We start from the raw sequence: 26,548 nt of genomic DNA on the forward strand, positions 1-26,548 counted from the left end.
CCCCCAACCCCTGAGACGTTGGAATACTTCAAACTTTGCTCGCGCTCAACCGCGAGGTCGCAGCCGGAATTTATTTTTAGCTCCGGGTGAGCAGCCCCGCCCTCGGCTCCGCCTCCCAGCCGCCCCCAATCGGAGACGGAGTTTCCGTCGCGTCATCGCGCGGGCGGGCGGGAGCTGCCCAATCAGCGCCCGGGGAGAACTGGCGTAATTAAACGGCGGCGGAAGAGGGTGGGAGGGTCATGACGCAGCGAGTTTCAGTCGTGACTTTTCCGGGGGCATCTTGGCGTCCCCTCTATTTCCCCTTAAAGTAAAACGTCGTCCGACGCACCCTCGTGCGTTCCGGGGGCGGGGGCGGCCGCCACGCCGGGGGGGCGGGGGGGGCGGCGCTGACGCGAGCGGCGGCGGGGCCGGCGGCGGCGGTCACGTGGCCGTGTTTGGGGGCGGGGCCGCGCGGCGGTTCCGGGCGGTCGGGCGCGCGAGCGAGGAGCCCAGGCAGCCGCGCCTGCCCGCGCCCGCCCGCCCCGCCCCTGGATGCCGCTCTGCCCCGGCGCGGCCGCCGCCGATCGCAGCACAGGAGCCGCCGCCGCCGCCGCCGCCGCCGCGGTTGATGTGGTTGGCCTGGGGCTGAGGAGGCCGCCAAGATGCCGCAGTCCAAGTCCCGGAAGATCGCGATCCTGGGCTACCGGTCTGTGGGTGAGTGGCGGGCGCCGCGCGGCCTCCGCCGCCACGACCCAGCCTCGCCTGGGCGCCGGGACGCGGCGGCCCGGCCAAGTTTGGGGTCGGCGTGGCCATGTGGCGGCCGCGCGTTTCGTAACCAGCCGCCCGCCGCCGCCACCTCCATTTTGAGCGGAGGCGGCGAGGCTGGGCCCGCGGGGCGGCGGCGGCGGCGGCGGCGACGGGGGGCGGCCCGGGCTCGGGAGGACGTGCCGGGGAGGCCGCGGGCGGGCGGAGAGGCGCGGGCCGGTGCGGGGCGGCGGAGGGCTCCGCTCCCGGCCACAGCGGCGGCCGGGAGCCATCGCACCTGTCCCCCCTCCACCTCCTCGCGGAGGGCTGGCGCGATCTTGCCGGCGGCCTTTCCTCCCCCAGTTGAATAAAGTCCGGGGAATTTTAACAAAGGAAACGGCACCTTGGTGCTTTCCTGTCCGTGGCGAAGTGGAGCGTTTTAAAGAAAGCCGGGGACCCAGGGGACGTTTGGCTGCGGAGGGCAAGTTTGCTAGCGAGGAAACCCCCAGGAGCCCCTCGATGCGGCCAGCGACCCAAGTAGGAAGGCCGAGAAAACGAGATTGCTTTCTCTCGGTGTCCTATTTTTCTTCAGGAAAAAATAAGGTCAGGCACTTGTAAGCGGGCTGCTGAAGTGGTTCAGAAGTTTGCCGGGGTGTTCCCCCCCTTGAAGGCCGACGTGTATCTGCAGCTGTTCCTGGCGGTCGCCTTCTTGCCGGACGGGGTGGTCGGCGGTGGGGCCGGGGCTGGCCCGGGTGCAGAAGACGAGTGAGGACACAGAATCGTTGAACTTAGCCGTGCTTCAGGGCGAGGCTTTATTGTCTTTGACAACCGGAAGCCCGGAGAAATTACGTTGATGTGTTCGTGTTGTTTTTAAGTAACTGTCTAAGAAAAAGGGGCGCTTGGTCGTGGGGGGCCGGGGGAGGGGGGGGAAGGCGAAGGTTTGGAGTCCACGGCGGTTGCAGGAGGAGGCAGCAGTAACTGCCGTAGGAAAGCTTGTCACTGCCTGCTGGATGAACTGCCCACTGGATGAACTGCCCACTCCGCTTTCTGCTCTGCTTCCTCACCCCCATTTTCCACCGCCGGTGCCAGGGTCTGTGCTCTTTGACCAAGATCAGCTACGGCATGCTTACTCATCCCTTTATCATCTCTCCCGTCAAAGTGCTGCGGGGTGTGGAGGGATCCTAAGAATGGGGGGGAATCAAAGGTGGGGAGATGCCCGTGTAGAGGTAGGGGGTGCCCAGTCAGAGGGACAACTCGTGTGAGGCAGTCCCAAATCCTCGGTATATATATGGGGGAAGAATGGGTGAGGGCCTGGGCAGTTGCAGCCCTGGAGTAACCATGCATCACATCCAGGCTTTAAGAAATCACCAGCAGTCCACTCTCCCAGTGCCCCTGTGGAATCGAACCTTGACTGGCGGCCTGAATCACCCAGCTCTTGCTTCTCTTTTCTCTTTATTTCCTTGGCATTTTGAAGAGTGGATCCAGGACATATACTGACTCTTGAGTGAGTTCCGATCACATACATAGATACATGGTGTCCACACTAGTTGAGGATAGCGTTCTCCCAATGATTAAGTTTAAGATGACCTCTACCTGGGCTACCTGTTTTCAACTTGAGAGAATGTCCTAAAGATACTCCTTGAAATTCTCCAGATGGTGATTCTAGTCTTCCATAATAAGCAAGTCTAGTGTTTTATTGGGGTTTTCCTTATGTCCCATTGAGATCTGTTCTGTCTTCCATCTAATCCTCATCCTCCTGAAGACCCAGGTGGGACAGGCCACCCCTTAGCCTTCTCTTTACAAACATTTATTTTAAACTGCTTTTTGAAATACTGTGCTCACCTGGCCTCCAGTGGGATACACATTAAGTTCTGGTCCCTGTTTTTTGTGGCTTCGGTATGTCATAGTACTGTATGTAGCCTGCTTCAGGTGTCGTGATGATTAAAGTGAAAGGTATTTTGGAGAGGTTAAATTACTCCCAACCTTTGCCTTTGATTTTAAAGTTGTTTACCTTTGTCCTTTGTAAGGAACCAAGATACTTTGTGGTTTGTGGGTCTTTTGTTTTGCCAGCATCAAAAAAGGAAGTATTTCCCAGATGCTATGTCCTAGCCACTCTTTAGAGCATTATCCAGTATTCAGACTTATAAGAATTTATGGACACGTTTGCTTGCATGTGGTGCTTATCCTAGAAAAGTTTGAGTATGTGTGTTTCTAGGTTGTGTTGTTTTGTGATGCTGGGCTATTCTGTCATATTGACTAAAGGTGAAGAGTGTGCAACTCTTGATCTCAGGATTGTGAGTTCTAGCCCCATGTTGGGTGTAGAGATTACTTTAAAAAGAAATATATATATATATATATATATATTTTTTTTTTTTTTAAGCGGTAGGAAAAGGCTCTGCTAGAAACCACACCTTTCTTAGAATGTTCTCTTGATTAAATATCTTATGGTGGTTTGGCTAGTAAGATACTTGTCATTGTGCCTTTGTCATGTCACAAACTTTAATAGTTTTCCTTCAGATAAAGCTACTAAGTGCTATGATGGTTTTACTTGGCTTTCAAATGTTGTGTATTTTTAAAACATTGATAAAACTACCACCGAGGAGTATAAAATTCTCAGGTAATTTGTACAACCCTTTTTCCTGAAGTACTTTTCCGGTTATTTACAGTGTTAAGCTTTTAAGGACACGTCACCTATAACGCAGTCTGGCTTTCTGGAAATGCTTTGTATTAATTGTTTTCATAGTGGCAAATGATCACACTCCCCTACGTCCATTGTTTCTAATACAAACAAGTAGTCCCATGATAGGAGGTAACTCACTTAATCAAGTTAAAAAAAATGTAGTGTCAGGTAGCGATCTTTAAATAAAATCTGGTACATCCTTTGCCAGAATCTTCTGCAGAGAGTTTTGATAATCTGGTTTACCCTCAGACCATAATCAAAAGATTTTTTTGTCCTATAAAAGTCTCTGAAGTTAACAAAAGGGAGAGGAATGTAAAATTATAAAAGAGAAAATGAAACAACTGTGTGGTTTGGTAAAAGTTCAAAAGTAACTCAAATTATTACCTTGTCAAAATGTTTTAGGTAGTAAAGAAGATGCACCTTTTAGTTGGATACTTCATAGGGGAAAATGTCATTAGATTTGTTCCCAATAAAATACAATCCAATTATATTCTGATTTAGTGTTTTTTTAAATTACTCTATCCTTTCCTGACACATCATTGAAAATGTTAAAGGTAAAACATTCTTTGCCATTTATGAAAATCTATTAGCATGTGAAGTTGTGTGTTCAGGCACTCAGTGTACCTTTGGGTAGGGAAGTCCTGTAGTGGCCACCTTCTGTTGAAGCTTGAAATTAACTTTTTTTTGGGTGGTGGTGGCCATTTGTTTTATACAAGAGGATAGTCAGAGCTTACATTTGTGATTTTGAGGGCAGCCCCGGTGGCACAGTGGTTTAGTGCCGCCTGCAGCCCAGGGCACGATCCTGGAGACCAGGGATTGAGTCCCACGTCGGGCTCCCTGCATGGAGCCTGCTTGTGTCTCTATCTCTCATAAATAAATAAAATCTTTAAAAAAAAAAAAAAAAAAACCATTTGTGATTATGATACTTCAGTGACGGATGTTATTTTGATGTCCAGGTGGGTTATGTCTATTCATCATAACCTTCGTCACCCCTAGATAAACCGTCTACCTATTGACATACTCTCCCACTCACCCCTTCTCCTGGCATCTACTAACCTGCTTTCTATTACTATGAATTGCCTATTCTGGACATTTCATAGAAATGAAATCATATGTACGTGGTCTTTTGTGATGGGCATCTTTCATTTAATGTGAATATTTTCAAGGTTCATCCATGTCGTAGCATATACTAGTAATTCCCTTTCATGGCCAAATAACATACCGTTATTTGAATATACCACATTTTATTTATACATTTGTCAATTGATGGACATGTGGTTGTTTCTGCGTTTTGGCTATTATGAGTAATGCTATTATGACAATTCCTATACAAATTTTTGCGTAGAAATAACTTTTCATTTCTCTTGGGTATATTCTTAGGAGTGGAATTACTGCATCATATGGTGACTCTGTGTACCATTTATTTTTTTTAAGATTTTATTCATTTGAGAGACTGAGCACAAGCAGGGGGAGGGGCAGAGGAAGAGCGAAAGGGACAAGCCGACTCCCTGCTGAGTGGTGGGGCCCTGAGATCTTGACCTGAGCAGAAGTCAGACAAAACACTTAACCAACTGAGCCACCCAGGCGCCCTTATATGCAACATTTTGAGGAACTGCTAAAACTGTTCCACAGCTGCTGTGCCATTTTACATTCCCACCAACAATTGAACATTGGTTTCAGTTTCTTTACATTTTCATCAACACTTATAATTGTCTTTTTGATTTTAGCGGTGCTTATAGGTGTGAAGTGGTATCACATGAGATTTGCACCTAATTTCTTCCATCCTGTGGGGTTGTCTTTTCATGTACTTGATGATGTCCTTTGAAGCAAAATATTTCAATTTTGATAAAGTCCAGTTTATTTTTTCTTCGGTGACTTGTGCTTTTGGTGTCATGTGTAAAAAACCATTGCTTGATCCGAGGCCATGTAGATTTACTACTATGTTTTCTTCTAAGTGTTTTATAATTTTAACTTTTACACATTTGATATCAGAGTTCATTCTTGTATATGGTAGGGGATAGGGGTACAACTTTAGTCTTTTGCATGTGGATGTCAAGTTGTCTTAGCACATTTTATTAAAGACTATTCTTACTGAATTATCTTGACATCCTTGTGAAAAACCAAATGGCCATAAATATGAGTTTATTTCTGGATTCTATTCCTTTCACCTATATGCCTGTCCTTACACCAATATCACACTAGAGTCTTGATTGCTGTAATTTTGTAGTAAGCTTCAAAATAAGGAAGTGTCAGTCTTCATACTTCAGTCTTTCAAGGTGGTTTTGGCTATTATGAGTCCCTTGCATTTCCATATGAATTTTAGGTCTAGCTTGTTAATTTCTGAGGGGGAAAATGCTAGGATTTTGATAGGATGCTTTATAGTTTTGCAATTACCTTTACATATCTGATTTTAAAACCAGCTGAATTCTCATACTGCTTCTAAATTCATTGCATTGCAATATGTTATTTTAATGCAGTATATGAAGGAAATCCAGCCTTGCACAGATAACTAGTTGGAAAAGGAAGGAGTATTTTTTTAAGATTATATTAATTTATTAGAGAAAGGGTGCATGAGCAGGAGGAGAAGCAGAGGGAGAGGGAAAAGCAGACTTCCTGCTGAGCACAGAGCCTGACATGGGGCTTGATCCCAGGATCCTGAGATCACTACCCACGGGAAGTTAGACGCTTAACCGTCTGAGCTACCCAGGCAGCCCAGGAATCTTTTAATAGCTTTTTCAGATAATTTTTTTAAAAGATTTTATTTATTCATGAGAGACAAAGAGAGAGTGAAGCAGAGAGAGAAGCAGGCTCCATGCAGGAAGCCTGATGTGGGACTCAATCCCTGGACTCTGGGATCATGCCCTGAGCCAAAGGCAGACATTCAACCATTGAGCCACCAGGTGTCCCTCAGATAATTTCTTATATTCTTTGATAATCACCGGAACTCCATAGGTGTTGGTGGTAGTTTCAACTCCATAGGTGGTTAGTTGTAGTATGCAACCTGAAATCATATGGAAGAATTTTTTCTACTCTGCTACATTGAATTCCATTGCTTTATTTTGCACTTTGAGTAGATCTTCTACCTATGACTGATTTTTGTAATGTTGTGTCTTGGTTATTTCTAAAAGAATGATTTGCTATTCAGATCCTTCCACATTTTGATACATTTTGACATACAGGCTTTTTTTTTTTTAAGATTTTATTTACTCATGAGAGACACACAGAGAGAGGCAGAGATAGGCAGAGGGGGAGAAGCAGGCTCCTCATAGGGAGCCCAACATGGGACTGGATCCCAGGACCTCAGGATCACCGACCTGAGCCGAAGGCAGATGGTCAACCACAGAACCACCTAGGTGTCCCAAAACTTTTTTTTTTTTTTTTTTTTTTAAGATTTATTTGAGAGAGAGTGCACACGAGCAAGCCAGGAGAGAGGTACCAGGAAAGAGAATCTCAAGCAGTCTCCCTGTAGATCCAGAGCTCTATCCCACAACCCCAAGATGGCCTGAGCCAAAACCAAGAGTCTGATGCTTACCGAACTGAACCACCCAGGCTTTCCAACATAAAAACTTCTCAATCGTATTTTTTTTTTACATCACCATTAGTGTCCTTAGAAAAAAAAAAGTAAATATGAGTGATGCGGGATCCCTGGGTGGCGCAGCAGTTTGGCGCTGAATGACTATCGAGTCCCACTACGGGCTCCCGGTGCATGGAGCCTGCTTCTCCCTCTGCCTGTGTCTCTGCCTCTCTCTCTCTCTCTCTCTCTCTCTCTCTCTGTGACTATCATAAATAAATAAAAATTAAAAAAATATATATGTGATGCAAATTCCCCAAAATTCTAATTTCCTCCTGAGAGTTTGAATTTGATCGTTGGCACAGTGCTACTATTTTTACTTGAAGTGACAGTCTCATTTCTTTCACTTCAAGAAGATGCCTGCCAAGTACTCTCTGTTTAAAATAATGATAGTTTGTCCATCATTCTTGTAGGTAAAAATGATGTTCTCTGATAGAGAGGACTATTTTCAGATCACTTCACAAACAGTTGCTTATGTGCTTTTCTTCAAGACAACCATCACACTTCAGCATGCTGCAGCAGTTTGTGTACACATCCCATTTTGTCACACAATATTAAGAAGACATACTTAAGAGTCAAGATAAAATTAATCATTGTTAACTGCTTCCTCAAGGACACTGTTCAGTGAAAATAGATTTTTTTTTTTACTGTGGGTGTGTGGTCCTGAAGACTACAGTGCTTTCCACTACAGTTTGTAACCACTGTCTTGATGTGTGCTTAGGGTACCAGGCCAGGAGTGCTACATTGCTTTTGCACCATTAGTGCAAATAGGGACAGGGCTTGGAAAAGGCAGATAATATCTTGGTATTGTGATGGAAATAGTTTTGACCTCATGAGCCCTCTGAAAAGGTCTCAAGGGACCTCCCCCAGAGTTTCTCTGTCTACACCCTGAGAATCCTTGAACAATGGTATGTGGAACCTGGAGAGACTCTACTTGCCCTTGTGCAGAATTGAATCAAGAGTGGCTGCATCCTGGATGCTGCTCAAGGGACGTGGTTCAAACAGTCTTAGAGGAGCCTTCCAGAAGAGGCTCTGTCCCCTGGTAGGAGAGGTATGGTGAGGAGGCAGGGTGACTAGCAGAGAACTTGGTGGGGGTTGGAAATGAAGTTGGAGGTGGTCAGGGGCCAGATGAAGCAGCACCTTGCAGGAGCTTCAAGACATGCCTTCCAGAGTAGTAAGCACTAAGGGTAAAGCCAGTTGCTTTGGCCTCTGATTGTGGCACAGTGTGGGGCGCATGTTGTCTTTTGACCTGGTAATGGCAAGGCTCCCAGAGATTAGTAAGAATTGCCAAGGATGGCAGTGTATCAGGACCTATTTGCTAATAACACGGTTTTCCAACACAAGCATCAGGATCGGGAGCATTGGGGTACTTAAGTCCCGACAGCCGTGTTGATCACAAAATGAGAAACAGCATCTCTGCTTGTGATCATGAAGTCAGAAATCCATACCACTTTTCTTGAAGATCTAGAATAAGGGATCCCTGGGTGGCACAGCAGTTTGGCGCTTGCCTTTGGCCCAGGGCGCGATCCTGGAGACCTGGGATCGAATCCTGCATCAGGCTCCCTGCATGGAGCCTGCTTCTCCCTCTGCCTGTGTCTCTGCCTCTCTCTCTCTCTCTCTCTCTCTGTGTGACTATCATGAATAAATAAATAAAATCTTAAAAAAAAAAGATCTAGAATAAGACATGAACAGCTTTAAAACTGCCCTGAGTGGATTTGATTAGTTAGAACTGAATTTGGACATGATATTGTGCAAGTTAAACCAATCTGAAATCTTTAGCGGTCACCCTTGAGAGAACCTTTATTCTTAGTTATAGAACTTTATCATAAAGTACCGAAGTAAGCCTTAAGTAATAGAGTCTTCACAGTCTGTCTCTTAACCTCATAGTCACAGTGCAAACTGGTGGGGACCTCTATCATGAACTGCTGGCTTGAATTGGAAATGCAATTTAACATCTCAAACACAGAGGTCATGGAATACTATTTTAGTATTTTAATATTCATAAATGTATATTGGGCATCTGGTAAAATAGAGTTCCATATAGGACATTGGAATTTGAAGTCTTTTTTTTTTAATTTATTTTTTATTGGTGTTCAATTTACTAACATACAGAATAACCCCCAGTGCCCGTCACCCATTCACTCCCACCCCCCGCCCTTCTCCCCTTCTACCACCCCTATTTCGTTTCCCAGAGTTAGCAGTCTTTACGTTCTGTCTCCCTTTCTGATATTTCCCACACATTTCTTCTCCCTTCCCTTATATTCCCTTTCACTATTATTTTGGAATTTGAAGTCTGAATTGAGATTTAGAACAGAAGAACTAGAAGCAGAAATCTGGCACTCTGTGGGCAGGTGAAAGCAGGGCCGTTTGAGGACCCTAATAAAGTTAACTCCCTTATGTCCTTGGTTGGTTGGAGTCCCCCTTACTTCCTGGTTCCCCCTCCTCTATTTCCTTTTCTGTTGGACTTACTTGGCTGCAGAAAGACTCCTTAGGGACTTTTGAAACAGAAAGTGGTAGTTTAACAAGATATGTGATCCTGTTTCTTGCAAGATCAAAAGTTGAATGTTAGCTCTACGGTGTCCCGGTAAATAATTTGTGCACATGGAGATGAAAATACTGGCTCTCACAGTTAATGTAATTTTATGAAACGAAAATGCTTTTCTAAGGCTTGTATTAGATTTTAATGCATCAAGCCAATAGTTTGCTCGTTTTCAAATCTTTTTTTTTTTTTTTAAAGATGTTATTTATTAGAAATAGAGCAGGAGCAGGAGGAGAGGGAGAAGCAGGCTCCCTACTAAGCAGGGAGCCCAATGCAGGGGCTCAATCCCAGGACCCTAAGATCATGACCTGAGCCAAAGGCAGATGCTTAACCAACTGAGCCACCCAGGCATACCTGCTTGTTTTCAAAGGTATTTTAAAGTATAGGTTCTTTTTATTCTTGTTCATAACTTGTGTAGGTGGCTGGGTCAAAAACATAAGTGGCAAAATTCAACCACAGTGGTTAACATCAATGGGAGGAGGACTCAAGATGACCTTGGCAAACTGGACACATAAGGTAAGGTGTGAGGCTCTGTGGCAGGAGGGTAAGTGGGAAAACACTGGAATCTCTGGTCTGCCTGCCTGGCAAGAACTGTATATCATAGGGTGAATCTCGCCCCAGGCTAGTATGGCCTTGAGTGTGCCAGGGGCTGGAATGCATGGACCAGAACATTACTGAGATGTCTACTGGAGGGAAGGATGATCAGAAATGTCAAGTCTTGGGATACCTGAATGGCTCAGTCTGAGCGCCCAATTCTTGGTTTCAGCTCAGGTCATGATCTCAGGGTCCTGGGATCGAGACCCACATCTGGCTTTGCTCAGCATAGAGTCCACCTCAGGATTCTCTTTCCCCACGTGCATGCTTGCACACACATTCCTCCCCCCTCCCCAAATATATCTTTTTTAAAAAAAGAAAGAAATGTGAAGTCTTATGCTTCTATTTCAGAAATGGTTTCCTGAGTGTTACAGATTGAGGACCTGGGTTGATTTTCTGGGCTAAAATGTTAACCAACGCTCATTCTGAGCCACAAGTAGAGCAGTCTCTGCAGTGCTGGGTGTCACATGTTAAGGAGCATTGCCAACTTAGAGTAGTGGTTCTTGGAGTTCATGAGCTTTCCCTGAAATCATGGGCATGTTTTCTGGGGAAAGAGTTGGCTTCCGTTAGCTCTCCAGAGGACTTCAGTCCCCCTAAAGATTGAGTTGCTTAAAATGCCTGGTTGAAGAGGACACTGTGTGGATTAAGTGTCATATTGTTCCAGTCAGTTCTTACTATATGCCAGATACCGTGTACATGGTCACAGAGGCAGAGGCATTCCTGATCCTTGCCCTCAGGGAGCTTCATCTAGTGATGGAGCCGCAGGAGACAGTACTGCTACTAATAATAATGGTGGTGGTTTTTAAAGCATTAGTGCTATGGGGTGCCCTTAACCTTAAACTCTGTGATGTAGTGATGATGATGGTGGTGATGGTGATGATGCCTGTTTAATAGGTGAGGAAACTGAGCCACAAAATTTAAGTGATTTGCCCAAGATCAAACATTTAGTAAGTAGCTGAACCAGGATCTGAATTTTCCGGAGCCAGTACTCTTAATTGGGCCACTATATGGATTATTATTTAAAACAGTTGGGATAAATGCTTTGAGAGAAGTAATGGAGGGGAGAGCTTCTGTAACTGTGGGTGGGCATAGAGAGTAAAGAGAGTAAAGTTCTTCCCTAAAGAACTGTCATTAAAGCTGGAGTTAGGGACACCTAGGTGCCTCAATGGTTCTCTTTGAGGAGCCTACTTCTCCCTCTGCCTCTCTCTCTGCCTTTGTGTCTCTCATGAATAAATAAATAAAATGTTAAAAAATTAATTAATTAATTAAAAAAAATTAAGCTGCAGTTAGCCAGGGCTGCCTGGGTGGCTCAGTCTGTTAGGTGTCTGCCTTCAGCTCAGGTCATGATCCTGGGATCCAGCCCCACAGCATGTTCTCTGCTCAGCTGGGAGTCTGCTTCTCCCCCTCCCTCTCCTCCTATTTGTGATATCTGTCTATCTCTATCTCTATCTCTCTCTCTCTGTCAAATGAATAAATAAAATCTAAAAAAAAAATAAAAAGCTGGAGTTAACCAGGCAGAGGGTGGGGGTTGAGTGGGGCAGAGGAAGAAGGGCAGAGTTTTAGTCAAAAGGAGTGACATGGGCAAAGCTCCCCAAAAGATAGGTGGGAGCTTGGTGCAGTGGCTGTATCTGGGAATGGTGACCGAGGCAGAGAAGAGTAAGATGGGAGTAAGCAAAGAGGTCACATGGGATTTATCTGTGTGCTGTCTATCAAGAACAGCCTCATAGGCCTTGGTCAAAGTTTCAGACTTTTCCCTAGAAACAGAAGAAGGTCACTGATGAGTTTTAAGCAATAGGTAAGGTGATCTTCTACACCAGGATTGACAAACGTTTTCTGTAAATATACATACCGTATACTCTTGTTACAGTAAAATGAGCCAGTGAAAAGCAAATGTTACTGAGAAAATCATAAGGAAGCACAAATACATTTATAATAGTGTGGTGTATTTATCAGAAAAAAAAAATCTGCATGTAAGTGGACTTGCACAGTTCAAACCCACGTTCAAGAGTCAGCTGTTCTCCTGCCTTTTGTAGCACACAAGCAGCTGGAGACAGTACATAAATGAATGTAGCCGTGTGCTAGTAAAACCTTATTTACAGACACATTTGAATTTCATCTAATTTTTCACATTGTGAAGTATTACTTCAGTATTACTGATTTTTTTTCAACCAGTTGAAAATGGAAAAACCATGTGTAGTTCATAGGCTGTACAAAAACAGACTGGCTGCATCGGGCCCCTGGTTTGTAGTTTGCTGATCCTCCTGTTCTGTCCCCTCCAGGAGATCCCTCCCATGGCTCTCTGAGGTGGATGGGGCAGTCAGGGAGTGGAAGTGCCGAGCCCAGCCACATGTGCCAGGGAGTGGTCAGGTCCAGGCAGGATGACATGACACAGTTGGGAAGTGATGAGGGGGGAATTGCCAAGACTGTGGTGTGGGAGAGGTTAAGAATAACTTTTGGGCGGTTTGCACGAGGCCCTTCATTGGGTAATGGTGCCATTGGCTAAAGGGAGAAAGGGAGACCAGGACCAGAGGATGGGCCAGATTCATTTATGTACCTGCCAGATTTGCAATACTCACCTTGCTTTCTGGCTGCTGAGGCCCTGTTAGGGAACCTCAGAACCCGCATGGTTCCCATGGTCCTAGAGATAGGTGGCTGTGCCTGCATTTGGGACTCTGAAGGTATGCTGCTCCTGGGTCCTCAGGTCACCCAACACACCTTCATGCTGTGGGGCTGTTTCCCTACTGCCTTGGAAACAGGAGGTTATAAGATGAACCTGACCCCACACATTCGTGCTCTCTCCACCAGGCAGGGGTGGTAAGGATTCGTGTACATCTACAAGGGTGTTCCTTGCTTTGGGGGGATAGGGAGCTGGGCTTCATCTCAAGACTTTTTTTTTTTTTTTAAGATTTTATTTATTTATTCATGAGAGAGACAGAGACAGAGAAAGGCAGAGGCACAGGCAGAGGGAGAAGCAGGCTCCATGCAGGAAGCCTGATGTGGGACTCGATCCCAGGTCTCCAGGATCAGGCCCTGGGCTGAAGGTGGCGCTAAACCACTGAGCCATGTGGGCTGCCCCCCCCCCCTTTTTAAGTAGGCTCCACGCCCACTGTGGAGCCCAATGAGGGGCTTGAACTCATATACTTGAGAACAAGACCTGAGCTGAGATCAAGAGGTGGGCTCTTAACTGACTGAGGCACTCAGGTGCCCCTAGACTTTTTCATTCTATATAACTGCTACCAAAATGTGTGAATGTGTTTCTATAAAATAAAAATCTGACCATGTTTCTGGATGACTATTATCCTAAAAAACTGGACTGTACCCAAGATGGACATACCTTCCATTTCTCAGACTTCTGTGGAAGTCTTTTTGGTAGGCAGCTAAGTTTATACAAGTAGGATGTTCCTATACCCTTAAACCATAGTGTAGAGCAGCATTATCCAACAGGAATAGAATGTAAGCTACATAGGGAATTTAAAATTTTTCCACTAACCACATTAAGCAAATAAAAAGAAAGTTGAAATAATTGAAGTAAATGTTTAATTTAGCCCCATATGTCCAAAATATTATTTCAATATATATTGAATATTTTTGATATTATTATTTCTTTTATGCCAAGCTTTCAAAATCTTGTGTAAGTTTTACACTGTGTAGGACATATGTCAGGGCCAACCATGTTTCGGGCGTTCACTGTACATGTCCAGCTGCTGGGAGGAAGAGCACAGGAAGAGCAAGGAAGAAATTAGTGATCATAAATGGATTGTTGTAGATTCTTGACCTTTTGAAGAAATAATTTTTAATAATTATTCATGGTAGGTCTCATTTCATTTCCTTAATTTTTTGTTATTACTAAGTTTTGATGAGTCTTGAACTTCATGTTCTTTAATACGTTAAAGGTTGTGTTATAATTTGAGAATTTATCTGTTGTTTTCTCTCTTTTCCACCCTGAACCCCTGCCTTCTCCCCAGTTTTGACCACATATATAGCAAAATTCATTCTTCATTGTTGCCAAACATTGAATTTCCTGCAGTTATCAGGTCTGCCCCCTGCCTTCCAGCTCATCTGTGTCTCTGATCATCCCATGGAAACGGATCTCCTGTTTTAAAACTCTGAAGGGAGATAGTTCCATAGGCTTTTTTGGCAGAATTTTGTTTTTCTTTTAGTTTAATAACCCTGACAGTTAATAAAATTCTTCATTTCTGTAGCTCAGATCTTTATGTTTTAATATAAACTTACCTCTTATATTCTCAGTGGCATACATCTGGTAGCATCATGCTTGGCAATAGTAGGCACCCAGGAAGTATTTGAATGAGTAATAATTTTATGAACCAATCTTGCTTGGTCATTCTATCTTGTCTTTGTTGTAATAATAATTGTACCTTCATTTTTTTCTCACCTAGCATCTATTTTTAAAAATTGGGAAGGGGGTGTGAGAAAGAATGAGATGATATCAGCCCTGGTTAACTCACAGGAACAAATGAAGTAATTCATATGGAAATGTTTTACAGACTCTTAAGAGTGTCTGGCTTGTAGGTTCTAGTGAACAATTAAATTGTGGATTGTCTGCATCACATGCCTTCATCTAGCTCTGATGGAGATGTTGAGGGAATGGGGTATGCATCTTAGAATCATGGCGAACAGAACACACAAGAACTCCTTACCCCCTTTAAAATTAAAATGGTGGGGATGCCTGGGTGGCTTAATGGGTCAGGCATCTGACGCCTTTGGCTCAGGTCGTGATCCCTGGGTCCTGGGATTGATCCCCTCGTTGGGCTTCCCACTCAGTGGGGAATCTGCTTATCCTTTTCTCTCCCCCGCCCCCCCCCCCGTCTGCCCCTCCCTCCTACTCCTGCACTCTTGCATGTAGTCTCTCTCTCTCAAATAAATAAATGAAATCTTTAAGAATAATAAAATAAGGTTAGAATGGTGAGGTAAGTGTATTTTTTTAAAAGGCTACCGTGGTGACCCTGAAGTGGGTGCAGTAGTTAGTAAGCATATAACTGGCATTGCGTATCACGTAAGAAGCACACTGTTGAACCTTCACACGGTTCATTGTTATTCTAGCACTTGTAATAACGAGGATTATATGTTCAGGTTGCGGTCCATTTACAGCCCCAGGTGATTCTGCAGACTTGCTGTTTGCAAACCAGGTGGCTTCATTGCTGTCCCTTCTATTGGTGATAACCAGAGAAACCCCTTCTTGGTACCCATGCCCTGTCCCTGGGACACTCTCAAATTGGCAGAATGCTGCAGAGATGATGACATGCTGGTACCAGGCTTTACTCCTTAAGAAGTCAGTGGCTTCTGCTTTTGTGTTCTCTGGAGCTACATGTAACACACAAGGGCGTGCCAGGAGAGGAGGACATGTGGAAGGTGGAAGACCCCATGGTCCCAGTGGAGGCTAGCCCCCAGCTACCAGGCAGTGACCGGTTACCAGGCAAGCAGAGGGCCCAGCTGAACCCAGCCTTGCTTGTGGAATTCGAGAACAGATTACATGGCTATTGGTATTAGCCACTAAGTTTTGGGGTGGTCTATTGTGCAACAGTGGATACCCAAGCAGTTGGTAATTTACTGCTTTAAAGGGGTGTATTTTTATACTTACTGATTTCTTTATCATGTTATTTTTTTTTTTTATTTTTTTTTTTAAGTAATCTCCACACCCAACGTTGGGCTCAAGAGTCACATGCTCCATCAACTGAGCTAGCTAGGGGCCCCTGTCCTGTTGTTTTGAGGCATTAGCTGGAATAGTGATTAGTAGATGTCATTTTCTTAGATTAGAGATTAATTTATTAGATGTAATTATTGAATGCACTTTTATCCCAAGCTGATTATTTTAGTCTTAAGAGCAGTTGATAATACTACTACTAATAGGGACATTTAATGAGGACTTACTACATACCAGTCTTCCACACATACTTTCATTTAAACCTCACAGTCATCTATAAGGTAGGTACTGTAATTATCTCTAGTTTACAGTCAAGGAAAACAGACTCAGGAAAACTGCCTGCAGTAACATAGCTAATCACCATCCTGTTCCACTTAGTGAAAAGTAGTATGTCTTCCTCTCTTTTATACTTTTTTAAAAAATCAACTTTTATTGCTGTATAATTTACATATAGTAGTGTATGAGGCATTTTAGTAGAAAGTTATATGAGTTTTGGTTAGATTTATTCACTGTGCAACCATTAGTCCAAAATATAAAACATTTCTGCCAGCCCAAAATATTCCCTCATACCCCATCCCCACTCCCAGGCAAGCATCGGGCTGCTTCCCATCGCCATAGATTAGCTTTCTTTCTTTCTTTTTTTTTTTTAAGATTTTATTTATTTATTCATGATAGACACAGAGAGACAGACAGAGGCAGAGACACAAGCAGAGGAAGAAGCAGGGTTCATGCAGGGAGCCTGATGTGGGACTAGATCCCAGGTCTCCAGGATCACACCCTGGGCTGAAGGCAGCACTAAACCGCTGAGCCACCCAGGCTGCCCTGGGTTAGCTTTCTTGTTCTAAAATTTCATATAAATAGAATCATACAGTAAATACTCTTTTTTGCCTGGCTTCTTTCAAAAAGCATAATGTTTTTGAGAGTCGTCCGGTTGTCACATGTGTAAATAGTTTGTTTTGGGTTTTTTTTTTTTTTTTTTTATTGCTGAGTAGTATTCCATCGTATGGATGTGGCATGATCTGGTTCTCCTATCACCTATCATTGTTCCAGTACTTAACTGCTAAGAATAAAACTGTGAGAAGCATTTGTTATGTCTCTGTGGACATGAGATCATTTTTCTTGAGTAGATACCTAGGCATGGCACTGCACAGGCCACATAGATGTTAAGTATGTAATTTTGTTGGAAACTACCAAACTGTTTCTGATAACGTTCGTACCATTTTACACTTCAGTGCTCGGTATCCTCGAACTTTTTAACTTCAGCCATGGCTAATGTGGGTAGGTCATGGTGTTATTTGAGTTGTCCCAGTGACTAATGATATTGAGCATCCTTTCCTTAACCTGTTGGTAATTCACAGATCTTTTGTAAAGTGTCTGTTCTAAATCTCTTGGCTCTTTTGTTGGGTTCCTTTTGAGTTATTTTGAATAACAGACACAGAAGGTAGCTCAGTGGGACTAGGGAGCACACAGGGAAGTGGAAGTGATGGACAAAAGGGTTGGGGTTTCTTTTTGGAGTGATAAAAATGTTCTAAAATTGGTTGCAATGGTGATGGCACAGCTCTGTCAATATACTAAAGACTTCATTGAGCTCTTTAAGTGGTTAAATTATATAGTATATGAATTCTGTCTTAATAAAGTTGTTTAAAAACGAAAGGAATTTCCTGGGGCGGCTGTAACAAAGGACCACAAATGGCAGGTGGGGGGTTAGAAAGACAGACCTTTACCATCTCACAGCTGTGGGGTCAGAATTCTGAAATCCAGGTGTGCACAGGGTCCTGCTTCCTCTGAAGGTGAACTCAGGAGGGTCTGTTCCAGGCCTCTCTCCTTGGCCTGTACGTATTGAAATATTTCAGAGGCACCATTAACCCAACCATAAGGAATGGAGTAAAGGAGTAGAGAAACTAAGAATGTGTTCACAGCTATTTCAGGAGGAGGATTTGGAGGAGACTGGGAGGGAATGGGATCCAGGACACAAGGGGCCAGAATAGCATGTGTAGGAAGAAGATGTGGTCACGGCAGGTGACCTCTGAGGTTAGGCACCACCTCATACACATAGCTATGTCCCCTAGCTCTGGCTCATCTTAAATATTCTTTAAATATTTAGGATCTGAGCTGTTGGAAGGAGCTAGAAGATTTGGGGATATCCTAGAGGCTGGAAGAGAAGGGTGACTTAGGGTGATGAGTTAAATTTGAATTTGTTTCCTGAGGACTGTTCTTCTTAAGCATTAGTGTGTGGCAAAATGGGGTGGAGCTGGTTAATATTCCCAGTAGGATTGCTTGGGGCTCAAGAATGTGCATTTGTAGTAGGTTACCCTGGGTTGCTGCTGGGAACATATTTTCACTACTGCAGGAGGAAAGAGGGCTCCAGAGAGGATTCCTGAGGCCATAGGACAGGATGGTGGGGGGCAGGGGGAGGCCAAAAGACAGTAGATGGAAAATAGTTGTTCACCAACGTGGTTGCAGAATTTTTCTGCAGCTGAGCTCAACAGGCACTCCAAAGGCAAATGATTTGATTAAGATCAGAGGGTTTTTCAAGGATCCCAGAGAAAGGAAATTGAAGGTAGACAAGAGAGTAGAGGGCAATGATTTATCTTGGCACTTAAAGTGATAGGCAAGGAAGTGAAACATGGTGGAGATTGGAGATTCAGGATTTGGTCATTTAGAGTAGTATTTTTCTGACCTTTGTGACTGAGAAACCCTTTTTGCATTGTGACCCAGTCATAAATGTTTGTGTAACTGAAAGAAAAGTTTCCTAACTTTATTATTTGCAATCCACTACTGTGTTCTTTCTTTCAAAACAGTGCTGGTCATAGCTCAGTAATTTCACGACCTAGTGGGTTACAGCCCCTGGTGTGAAGGTACTGCTTCCAGAGATGTCCTGGATAGAAGTCAGAAAGTAAGAGCCCTGGGAGAGGTGCATCTGGGTAGCTCAGTCGGTTGAGTGCCTTCAGCTCAGGTCATGATCCCAGGGTCCTGGGATTGAGCCCCATGTTGGGCTCCCTGCTCAGAGGGGAGATTGCTTCTCCCTCTCCTCCTGCTCCTCCCTCTCTTCCTGCTCCTCCCCACCCCTTGTGCTCTATCTCTCTCTCAAATAAATCTTTTTAAAAAGGAGGGGGCACTGGGAGAGCATACCGTCCTGCTTATGATTGGTACGTGGGAGGTTGCAGGTGTTGGAGGCAGAGTCATCTGGGAGGGGTCACCAGCCAGTGTTTTCAGGTATGCGCATAAGGTGGCAGGGAGATGATCATCAGTGGCAATACCAGTGAAGCTTTGAAGCTAGACTGTTAGCTTATATATGTGGACATGAGGGTCCCATAAGGTGATGTTGAGGATTTGAGGTGAAAAGGAAGGCAGACGTCAGAACGGATTGTGTCCCAGATACATTACATTGTTCCCAATGGACCCTTGTGCCAAATGACTTGACAAACGAGTTGATAGATTGAAAACTACTCCTTCCCATTATGGTCCCAATGAACAAGTACTGTGTCAGCTGTTCCAAGAATGCTGGTTGGGGTCGGGGGGGGGGGGGGGGGAATGGGGGTGGGTGGAGGTAATATATAAAAGTCCAGGGCTTTCTTAGAATAATCATGAAAACTACTTCAAAATTAATCTGAAAGCTCTAAAATTGCCTGTTTTGCAGTAATCACAAGTATGAGAGATTAATCAACAACCTTGCAGGTATATCTTCTGTAGTGAAAATACTGGGTGAAGGAGCTTACTGGGCCATGTTACCCTTGGCAAGAAATACATAATGCTGTGTTTATACCTGGTAAAAGTTTAGAAGAAACTTATTAAAAACTTATTACTTATTAAACTTATTAAAAACTTATTAAAAATTAAAAATGATCTGTAGGATTTTTAAAGTTAGGATGGTTTTCAGCCTAGCTGAAGAGTATTTGGAAGTTAACTGTGGGACATTGGGATGTAGTTTTCACCTTCTTAGTACCATGTTACTGCCATAAAAGGAGTGATCCATGCCTCTCTTTGTGTTGATAACACACATCTGGGTATGCCGTCTGCCTTTCAGTTCATTTCAAGTCACTCCTGTATTGTTTTCATTCAACCTTTCTCCAGAGAGTTGATCTGGAATTTGAGGTCCTCCTCGAGTTGTACAAATTTATGAGCCTATTGAGAAAGAGCACGGTTGTTGCTGAAGCACCTTCAGGAAATAACTAGTGTTTCCGAATCTGAATTCGATCATGCAAAGGGCAAACTAAATGTGGGACGTTATAACGAGAGGAAAATGATCAAGTAAAGAACATCATTTGTACTTCACCAGTGCCTCTTGTAGCTGCACAAAAGCTCTAGCTAAGAGCCAAGCTGCTGCTTCAGAGGACCACGATGATGTCCCTGAAAGCCAGAAATTGCTGGAACCAGTGCTGAAAACATCATGAGCAGTGGGATTTGTTTGCTAGGATGAATATGAAAATTTCAACACTAGTTGTTTAATAATTCTAGTTTTTAATGGAAACAGGAAAAAAAAAACCTCCCGCTGTGTCATGTCAGTGAATGTAGTCTTCCTGTCCTTTCTTAATTTAAATAATTAATGATCTCCCCTTGGGGGAGAGAACCAGGGAGGAGGGACCCAGGGGAGACTCAGCTTCTCTGCAGTCCTGCCTTTGCTAATGGATAGTCTCCTTCTCCTGGGACCAAGCTAGATTGAGAAAGCCAGTTTGCTCCCTAAAGACTAGGGTTTTAAATTCAGGTGTCCCAGTTACTCGTGAAGATGAGAGTTTGCTGTCAAGCTGCATTGTGGTTTGGGTTGGATACACTGTCCGCTTTGCCAGAATGATTGTGTTTTCAAAAAGTCAAATGTTAATTTAACCTGTCAAATAATTTCTGCCCTCCATGATGCAAACAACGAACTCTTCGATCTGTACCAGTAATTACTATTTTTTAAAAACATAGTCCACTTGTTTATCTGAAACTCCACTGTTGTACATAATGTCATGCTCTTATCGAATATAACTTTCCTACGTTTCCTGTGATGATTCCTGACGTCTTGTCCCCATCCTTTCACTCCCTTAGACCCACCTGGCACCGCTGCGGGCAGCTGTCCTGTCCTGTGTGCCCTGCCCTCCTCTTTTGGGGGGAGGTTGAGGGACTTATGTATACCACACTTAACCCCTTTCTTTCACTATTTTTAGTCCAGTTCTACTTTGGAAAAGGTGTAAAAATCCTTTTAATCCCTTGCAACTATTGCCCATTAATCTTTAGAAAAAATTACCTTCTGCCTTCTTCCTTCCTTCTTTGCACTTATAAGGCAGAAGACCCCAATGGCCTACAGAAGTATATCAAAAGCCCACCAGAGGGCCTAGAAGTTCTCTTCTGAAGCCCAAAAGAAGTTTCTTCTCTCTTTTTTCTTTCTAATTCAACTTCTTTTGCTTCAAGCGATAGCAGTCAGCGTAAATGAGAATTTTCTTACTCCTTTAAATGTTTCAGTTTTGCTAATAATTTAATAGAAGTTTTTTCTTTGCTATTTCATTACATAAAATAGTTTTGCTGTATTTTAAGCTAACTGCCCTTCTGAGCTAGCTTAGGTAACGTGGTTTCTTAGGAACAGAATCCCTTTGAAATGTGTGGGCTTCTGGATTACCCCTGCATCCTGTATAGCACAGGCAGGCGTGAGGTTGGCTACCAAAATAAATATGGCAAACTATTTCTTTGTTCCTATTGAACTGTGTTTCCTTTCCACGTATATAAAATCGAGATCTTGTGTAATATCTGCAATGAGAGTGCCTGTAGGGCATGTAAGTTTTCATTTCATCCATTTGTTCAGAAACAAGAGTGTCTGCAGTGCCTCAGCCACCATTACTGGTCTCACTAGGCTAATGGGTTGAAGATAATGTCAATAATGTCGAGCACTAAAAAGAACCAAAACAGGATGACTGTGAGAGTGACCATTAGGGAGTGAGTGCCACCCTAGGTAGGGTGGTCTTAGTGGAGGCTTCTCTGAAGAAGGGACATTTGATCCCCCGCCAAAATAAGGACAGAAATGAGTCATGTGTGCAGAGGTCTGTAGACATGGCTAGCACAAAGGGACAGAAGGGATGTGAGTGAAGCCTGGGAGGTCTTGGGGAGGAAAGCGGTGGCAGCAGAGAGGTTAGGGCAATAGGCAGAGGGAGGACCTGGTGTTGTGGACCTTGGTGAGGAGTTGGGAGTTTATTCTGATTGCAGTGAGGACTTGAAGCAGGGAGGTAACATTTAATTATCAAAAGCTCTTGTAGGCTGCTTTGTAGAGAATGATTTCAGGTTTTAATAATTCCAAAAACAGTGAACTATATGTTTAACTGCTCATGAGGATTAAAATAGGCCTGCCAACTTGGGGTTTTCTAGGTGTGTCTCCACAGCTCCCACTCTTAAACCACTTTATTAATTCATTAAATTCTAAGAGTATGGGGTCTGCTTTTGTTGTGAAAACGTGACCACCTTTCAGCTACCCTCTGCATGGGTTGGAGGAAGGCAAGCACAGCCTATAAACCCCAGGAGCAGAAGGTTCCTGGTACAAACCTGTCTCCCTGAAGATCTTTAGAGATGGAAGTTCAGTGAGACGCAGCAAGCCTGTGGAGCATGTGGTTAAAATGAATAGTGCTGTGAGGGGGCACCTGGCTGGCTCAGTCAGAAAAGTATGTGAATCTTCATCTCATCATGGTAGTAGATTCAAGCCCCACGTTGGGTGCAGAGATCACTTAAAGAATAAAATCTTGAGGTGCATCCAACTTGGTGGTACAGTCAGCATCCAACTCATAGTTTCAGCTCAGGTCATGATCTCAGGGCCCCACATCAGGCTCCACACTCAGTGGGGAGTCTGCTTAAAGAAAAATGTGCTCTGAGAATGTACAAAAGAAGAAAGCATTTAGGGTGAAGTTTGTGAAGGACCACTTTCATCATTCCCTGGGCTGTTCTGGGACTGTCTGTACAGAGTGCCACATTCTAAAGTCCTTTGGTAGAAATTTTAGGTAACAGATAGACATGTGAGAACTTAGGGCTCTAGCTCTTGATTTCTTAGCACACAGGCTCAGAATGTGAAATCCAGAACGTTTCCTGATTGTCTTCTGTGTGCCAGACATCACTAGGCCTTTGACACTGAATGGTTGAGACAGGATTTCTACTTTTGAGTTTTTTAAATAAAGACTTCTGATACATATTCTCGGAATTCCTTCTTTAAAAGCCATACCTGGTAATGTTTCTAACAGCCACATATGAAAAGAGTCCAAAGAAATAAACTTTGTCTTACTAATATCCATATTAAAATTAATATCCACATTTCAGGGACACCAGAGGATATTAGCTTAGCTTAAACCTTATTACAGAGTTTGCCTTTGACAGAATATGTGATATGCTTATTGGTCAGTAATATTTGTTAATGTCACAAAAGTGTTTAATTTATAATAGCTTAATTGCCTAAATTCCTCTCATATAAAGCAAATTCATGAAATTTATTTCCTTTTGAAATTGTCCAAAAGTTAAAGGAATGTGTTCTGGGGCACCTGGGTGCCTCAGTCATTTGGGCGTCTACCTTCAGCACAGATCGTGATCCCAGGGGTCCTGGGATTGAGCTCCCTGCTCAGCAGGGAGTCTTCTCCTCCCCCTGCTCGTGCCCTCTTTCTCACTCACTCTCTATCTCAAATAAATAAGTAAATAAATAAATAAATTAATTAATTAATTAATTAATTAATATCTTTTTAAAAAGTTCTGATCCTATTATTTTCTATCTCTCCATCTTGTTAGAGTGGGGTTTCTTTTTGTAAAATAGTGGAATTAAATTTTTTGTTACCTTAATATGCCAATACATACTGAGCCTTTGCTCTCTTTTATAGGGAAATCCTCATTGACGATTCAGTTTGTTGAAGGCCAATTTGTTGACTCCTACGACCCAACCATAGAAAACAGTAAGTATTGTTTTCAAGGGTTTATAAACTGTGAGAAGCCTGCATTCTTCACACAAACAGCCATTGTGTGTTCCTGGAGGCTTTGATTGCAGGGGTTATTGGGGTAAACCTGTAGATCTCCAACTGGGGTCCAAAAATCTTCCAAAAGTTTGATCCACTTCACACTAATTGGATTTTTATTCAGTGTCCAGATCCTGCCATCTGGAAATTGTTACTCAGTTTCCAGATGTGGGATCCAGTTAGAAATCCAGTCCTACAGTGAACCTCCTATTCCAGACTCTGCTTCAGGAAAACAAGAGTAGAGAGCACAGTCTTATTTTTTCCCCCTTTTCTCAACAGTAGCCCTTTTTAAGGATTCCAAGCTGAAAAGAAAGGACGAAAACACTCCAGATCCTTTGTACCTTACTCTTACGGAATTGCTAGTCCTTCCCCCACTCCACCCCCAACCTTTCCAGTCCTGAAGACTTGAAAGAATGCTGTGGAGAAGTGTTCTGGGATGGAGAGAGCAGTTGCAATATGAAAACAAAGATGTCTCAAGTCTGTTGGCATTTCAGGTCATGTGCAGAAAAAAGCACCAAAGAACAGAACCAGCCACAACCTTTACCTTGTCCAGTTTCAATCTATGGTTTCAGAATCTTCCTGAAGGATTTTAGGACCATGAGAGTCTTGATTCTAGGATCACAGAAGAACACCTGAAGCCTTTGCCCAGGGAAGCTGGTTTGTTGGAAGCTGATCTTGTTTCAAACGATCTTAAAACCCTAAGTAGATCCTAGAACCAGTCTTCTCAGATTCTTGACACCTGGGACTTAACCCAGGATTTGTCACCAGGAACATACACATTTAAACATGGGATTCTTCAAAACCTGATGGGCATATTAAACCTGAAGCTGACTTAACAGGTTCATAAAGTTCAACAAGATTTGTAGACCTCACTTGCCCAGAGCTTGCAAGAGAGACTTCAAAAGAGGTTTACAACATGGAGTTGACAAACTATGGACCATAGGCCAGAAAGACCCACTTTTTTGTACAGCGCACAAGCAAAGAATGGTGTTTATGGTTTTTTTTAATAAAGTCAAAAGAAAAATATTTGTGACATGTGAAAGTTTCTTGAAGTTCACATGTCAGTGTCCAGTAAGTTTTATTAGAACCCAGACATGTGCATTCATTCATTCATGTCGTTTCTGTGGCTGCTTTTGTTCTCCAGTAGCGGACTTGAATCCTTGCAACAGGGACTGTTTGTCCCTTTACAGGAAGAGTTTGTCCACCTCTGACTTAAAACATGCAACTCTCCTTCATGTCCCAGTGTGCTGGTGGCATGCAAAAAGCCTGTTCGTTGCTTACCCAACTCTGGGAAGACCTGGCTTTAAAAGTAACCTCTGCTGGTATCCGGGAAGGAGGAGTCCTGACTACATACACATCTTGTATTGATCTGTTTAGCTGTCACTGAAAGAATAGTATGTATGCTTTTAGTGAACTTGGTGAACAAGTTTGGTTATCCATTGGAATAAAACACAAAATTGTGGTCATGGCCTTTAATATTTGCTGTATGGAACTATTTAGAATTGTGTGTCGTTGAGATACGACTCATTTGGGCATTTTACTCATAGAATAGTAGAATTTCGTTTTCTTGGTAAGCTATGCTCCTATAATTGTGTGTCCTTGTGCCACTTAAAATTGAGGTGGAAGGAAAGCCTTGGTGTTGTATGTAAATAGATTTTCTTTATGTGTAAGTAACAGATCCAGTGAACATCCAGCTTTCTTACCTTGATATTATCTCAGAAATTGAATGAGGTACCCCTAGTTTGAAGGCTGTCAACATCATCTTTAATTTTTTTTCTATTTCCTTTCTAATACTTAGTGTTCAATAATACTTATTTTTTTCCTCTCAAAAGTGGATTAAAAATATTTATTAAAGTCTTTAGGCAGGAGCGCAAGTGAGTATCAGAGTATATGAATTGCTTAAAAGTTCATGAGCTGTATGCAGACATCATTTTCTGTTTACCATGCTTCTGACCAGCTAAGCCAGGCAGAAACCCTTTCTCCACTCCATCGTCCACTGTTTGGTCAAAAACACTGTTCAGCGATAACAGGAAATGGAATGGTTATCATTCGCCTGTTGCTAACAAATGAATGGATGGTCTTAAGATTTTAAAAAGCACTACACTCTGTAAATCTGGAAATAATCTGGTAATTATAATTTTTAACTTTTAACTCAACTTTATAACATAGTACAGGTGGTTCATAGTAAACGTTCAGTAGGGACACATCTCTGTGAAGCATCACCACAAAGGCAAAGATTCTGGGACTGTGTCATCTTCTTTTAAAATGGGATACAGGAGAATAACATCAATAAAACCATATATTTTCTAGTTTGGGGAAATTTTTATACCAAAAATACTGCCTACACAAATGTGCTTTGTTATCTCTTGTATTGTTTTTTTGTTTGTGGTTTTGGTTTTTTTCCTTACCGTATTGTTAATCTAACAACTCAATACAAACAAAATTGGCTATGGTGAAATTTAACTAGTAGCAGTAGTTTATAAATTAAGGAATAGCAATTTACAACTTGTGCCTTCTCAAGGTGGTACTGTCGTTGCTCTAATAAACCTCAGAAAATTGGAAAATTCTAATTAGGAGTTTTGCAGCATTATCAAGCATTGCATGGTGGGTGGGCTTCTCAGTAGGATATGAATTAGGAGTCCTCAATACGCTTGAGGAACACACATCGTATTTTATGAATTCCAAATTTTAGAAATCTATTACCTTGCTTATTTTAGTAAGCTTTACCAGTAAGTAGCTATTAGTCTGCTTAGAGCAATTTCAGGATTTTCAGTGGGAAATTGGATTAATTTCTCTAGTGATTAAAAAAGGGAGGGGGCGGGAGAGA

The 26,548-nt window shown here is 43.1% G+C and overlaps 1 protein-coding gene across 2 annotated transcripts in view; it reads left to right on the forward strand.

The window, feature by feature from the left end:
* Positions 1-506: 506 nt before the first annotated feature.
* Positions 507-26,548, forward strand: part of RHEB (Ras homolog, mTORC1 binding) — a 43,689-nt gene continuing 17,647 nt past the window's right edge. The window contains exons 1-2 of one of the 2 annotated variants that reach the window (XM_072776924.1): positions 507-693; positions 23,590-23,661. In XM_072776924.1, the coding sequence (XP_072633025.1) occupies positions 642-693; positions 23,590-23,661 (124 nt within the window). In that variant the 5' untranslated portion in view covers positions 507-641. The remainder of the gene's footprint in view (positions 694-23,589; positions 23,662-26,548) is intronic. The other variant, XM_072776923.1, reaches the window with a different exon arrangement.

This window comes from Canis lupus, chromosome 15 (assembly GCF_048164855.1).
Source record: "Canis lupus baileyi chromosome 15, mCanLup2.hap1, whole genome shotgun sequence".
NCBI classification, from domain to species: domain Eukaryota; kingdom Metazoa; phylum Chordata; class Mammalia; order Carnivora; family Canidae; genus Canis; species Canis lupus.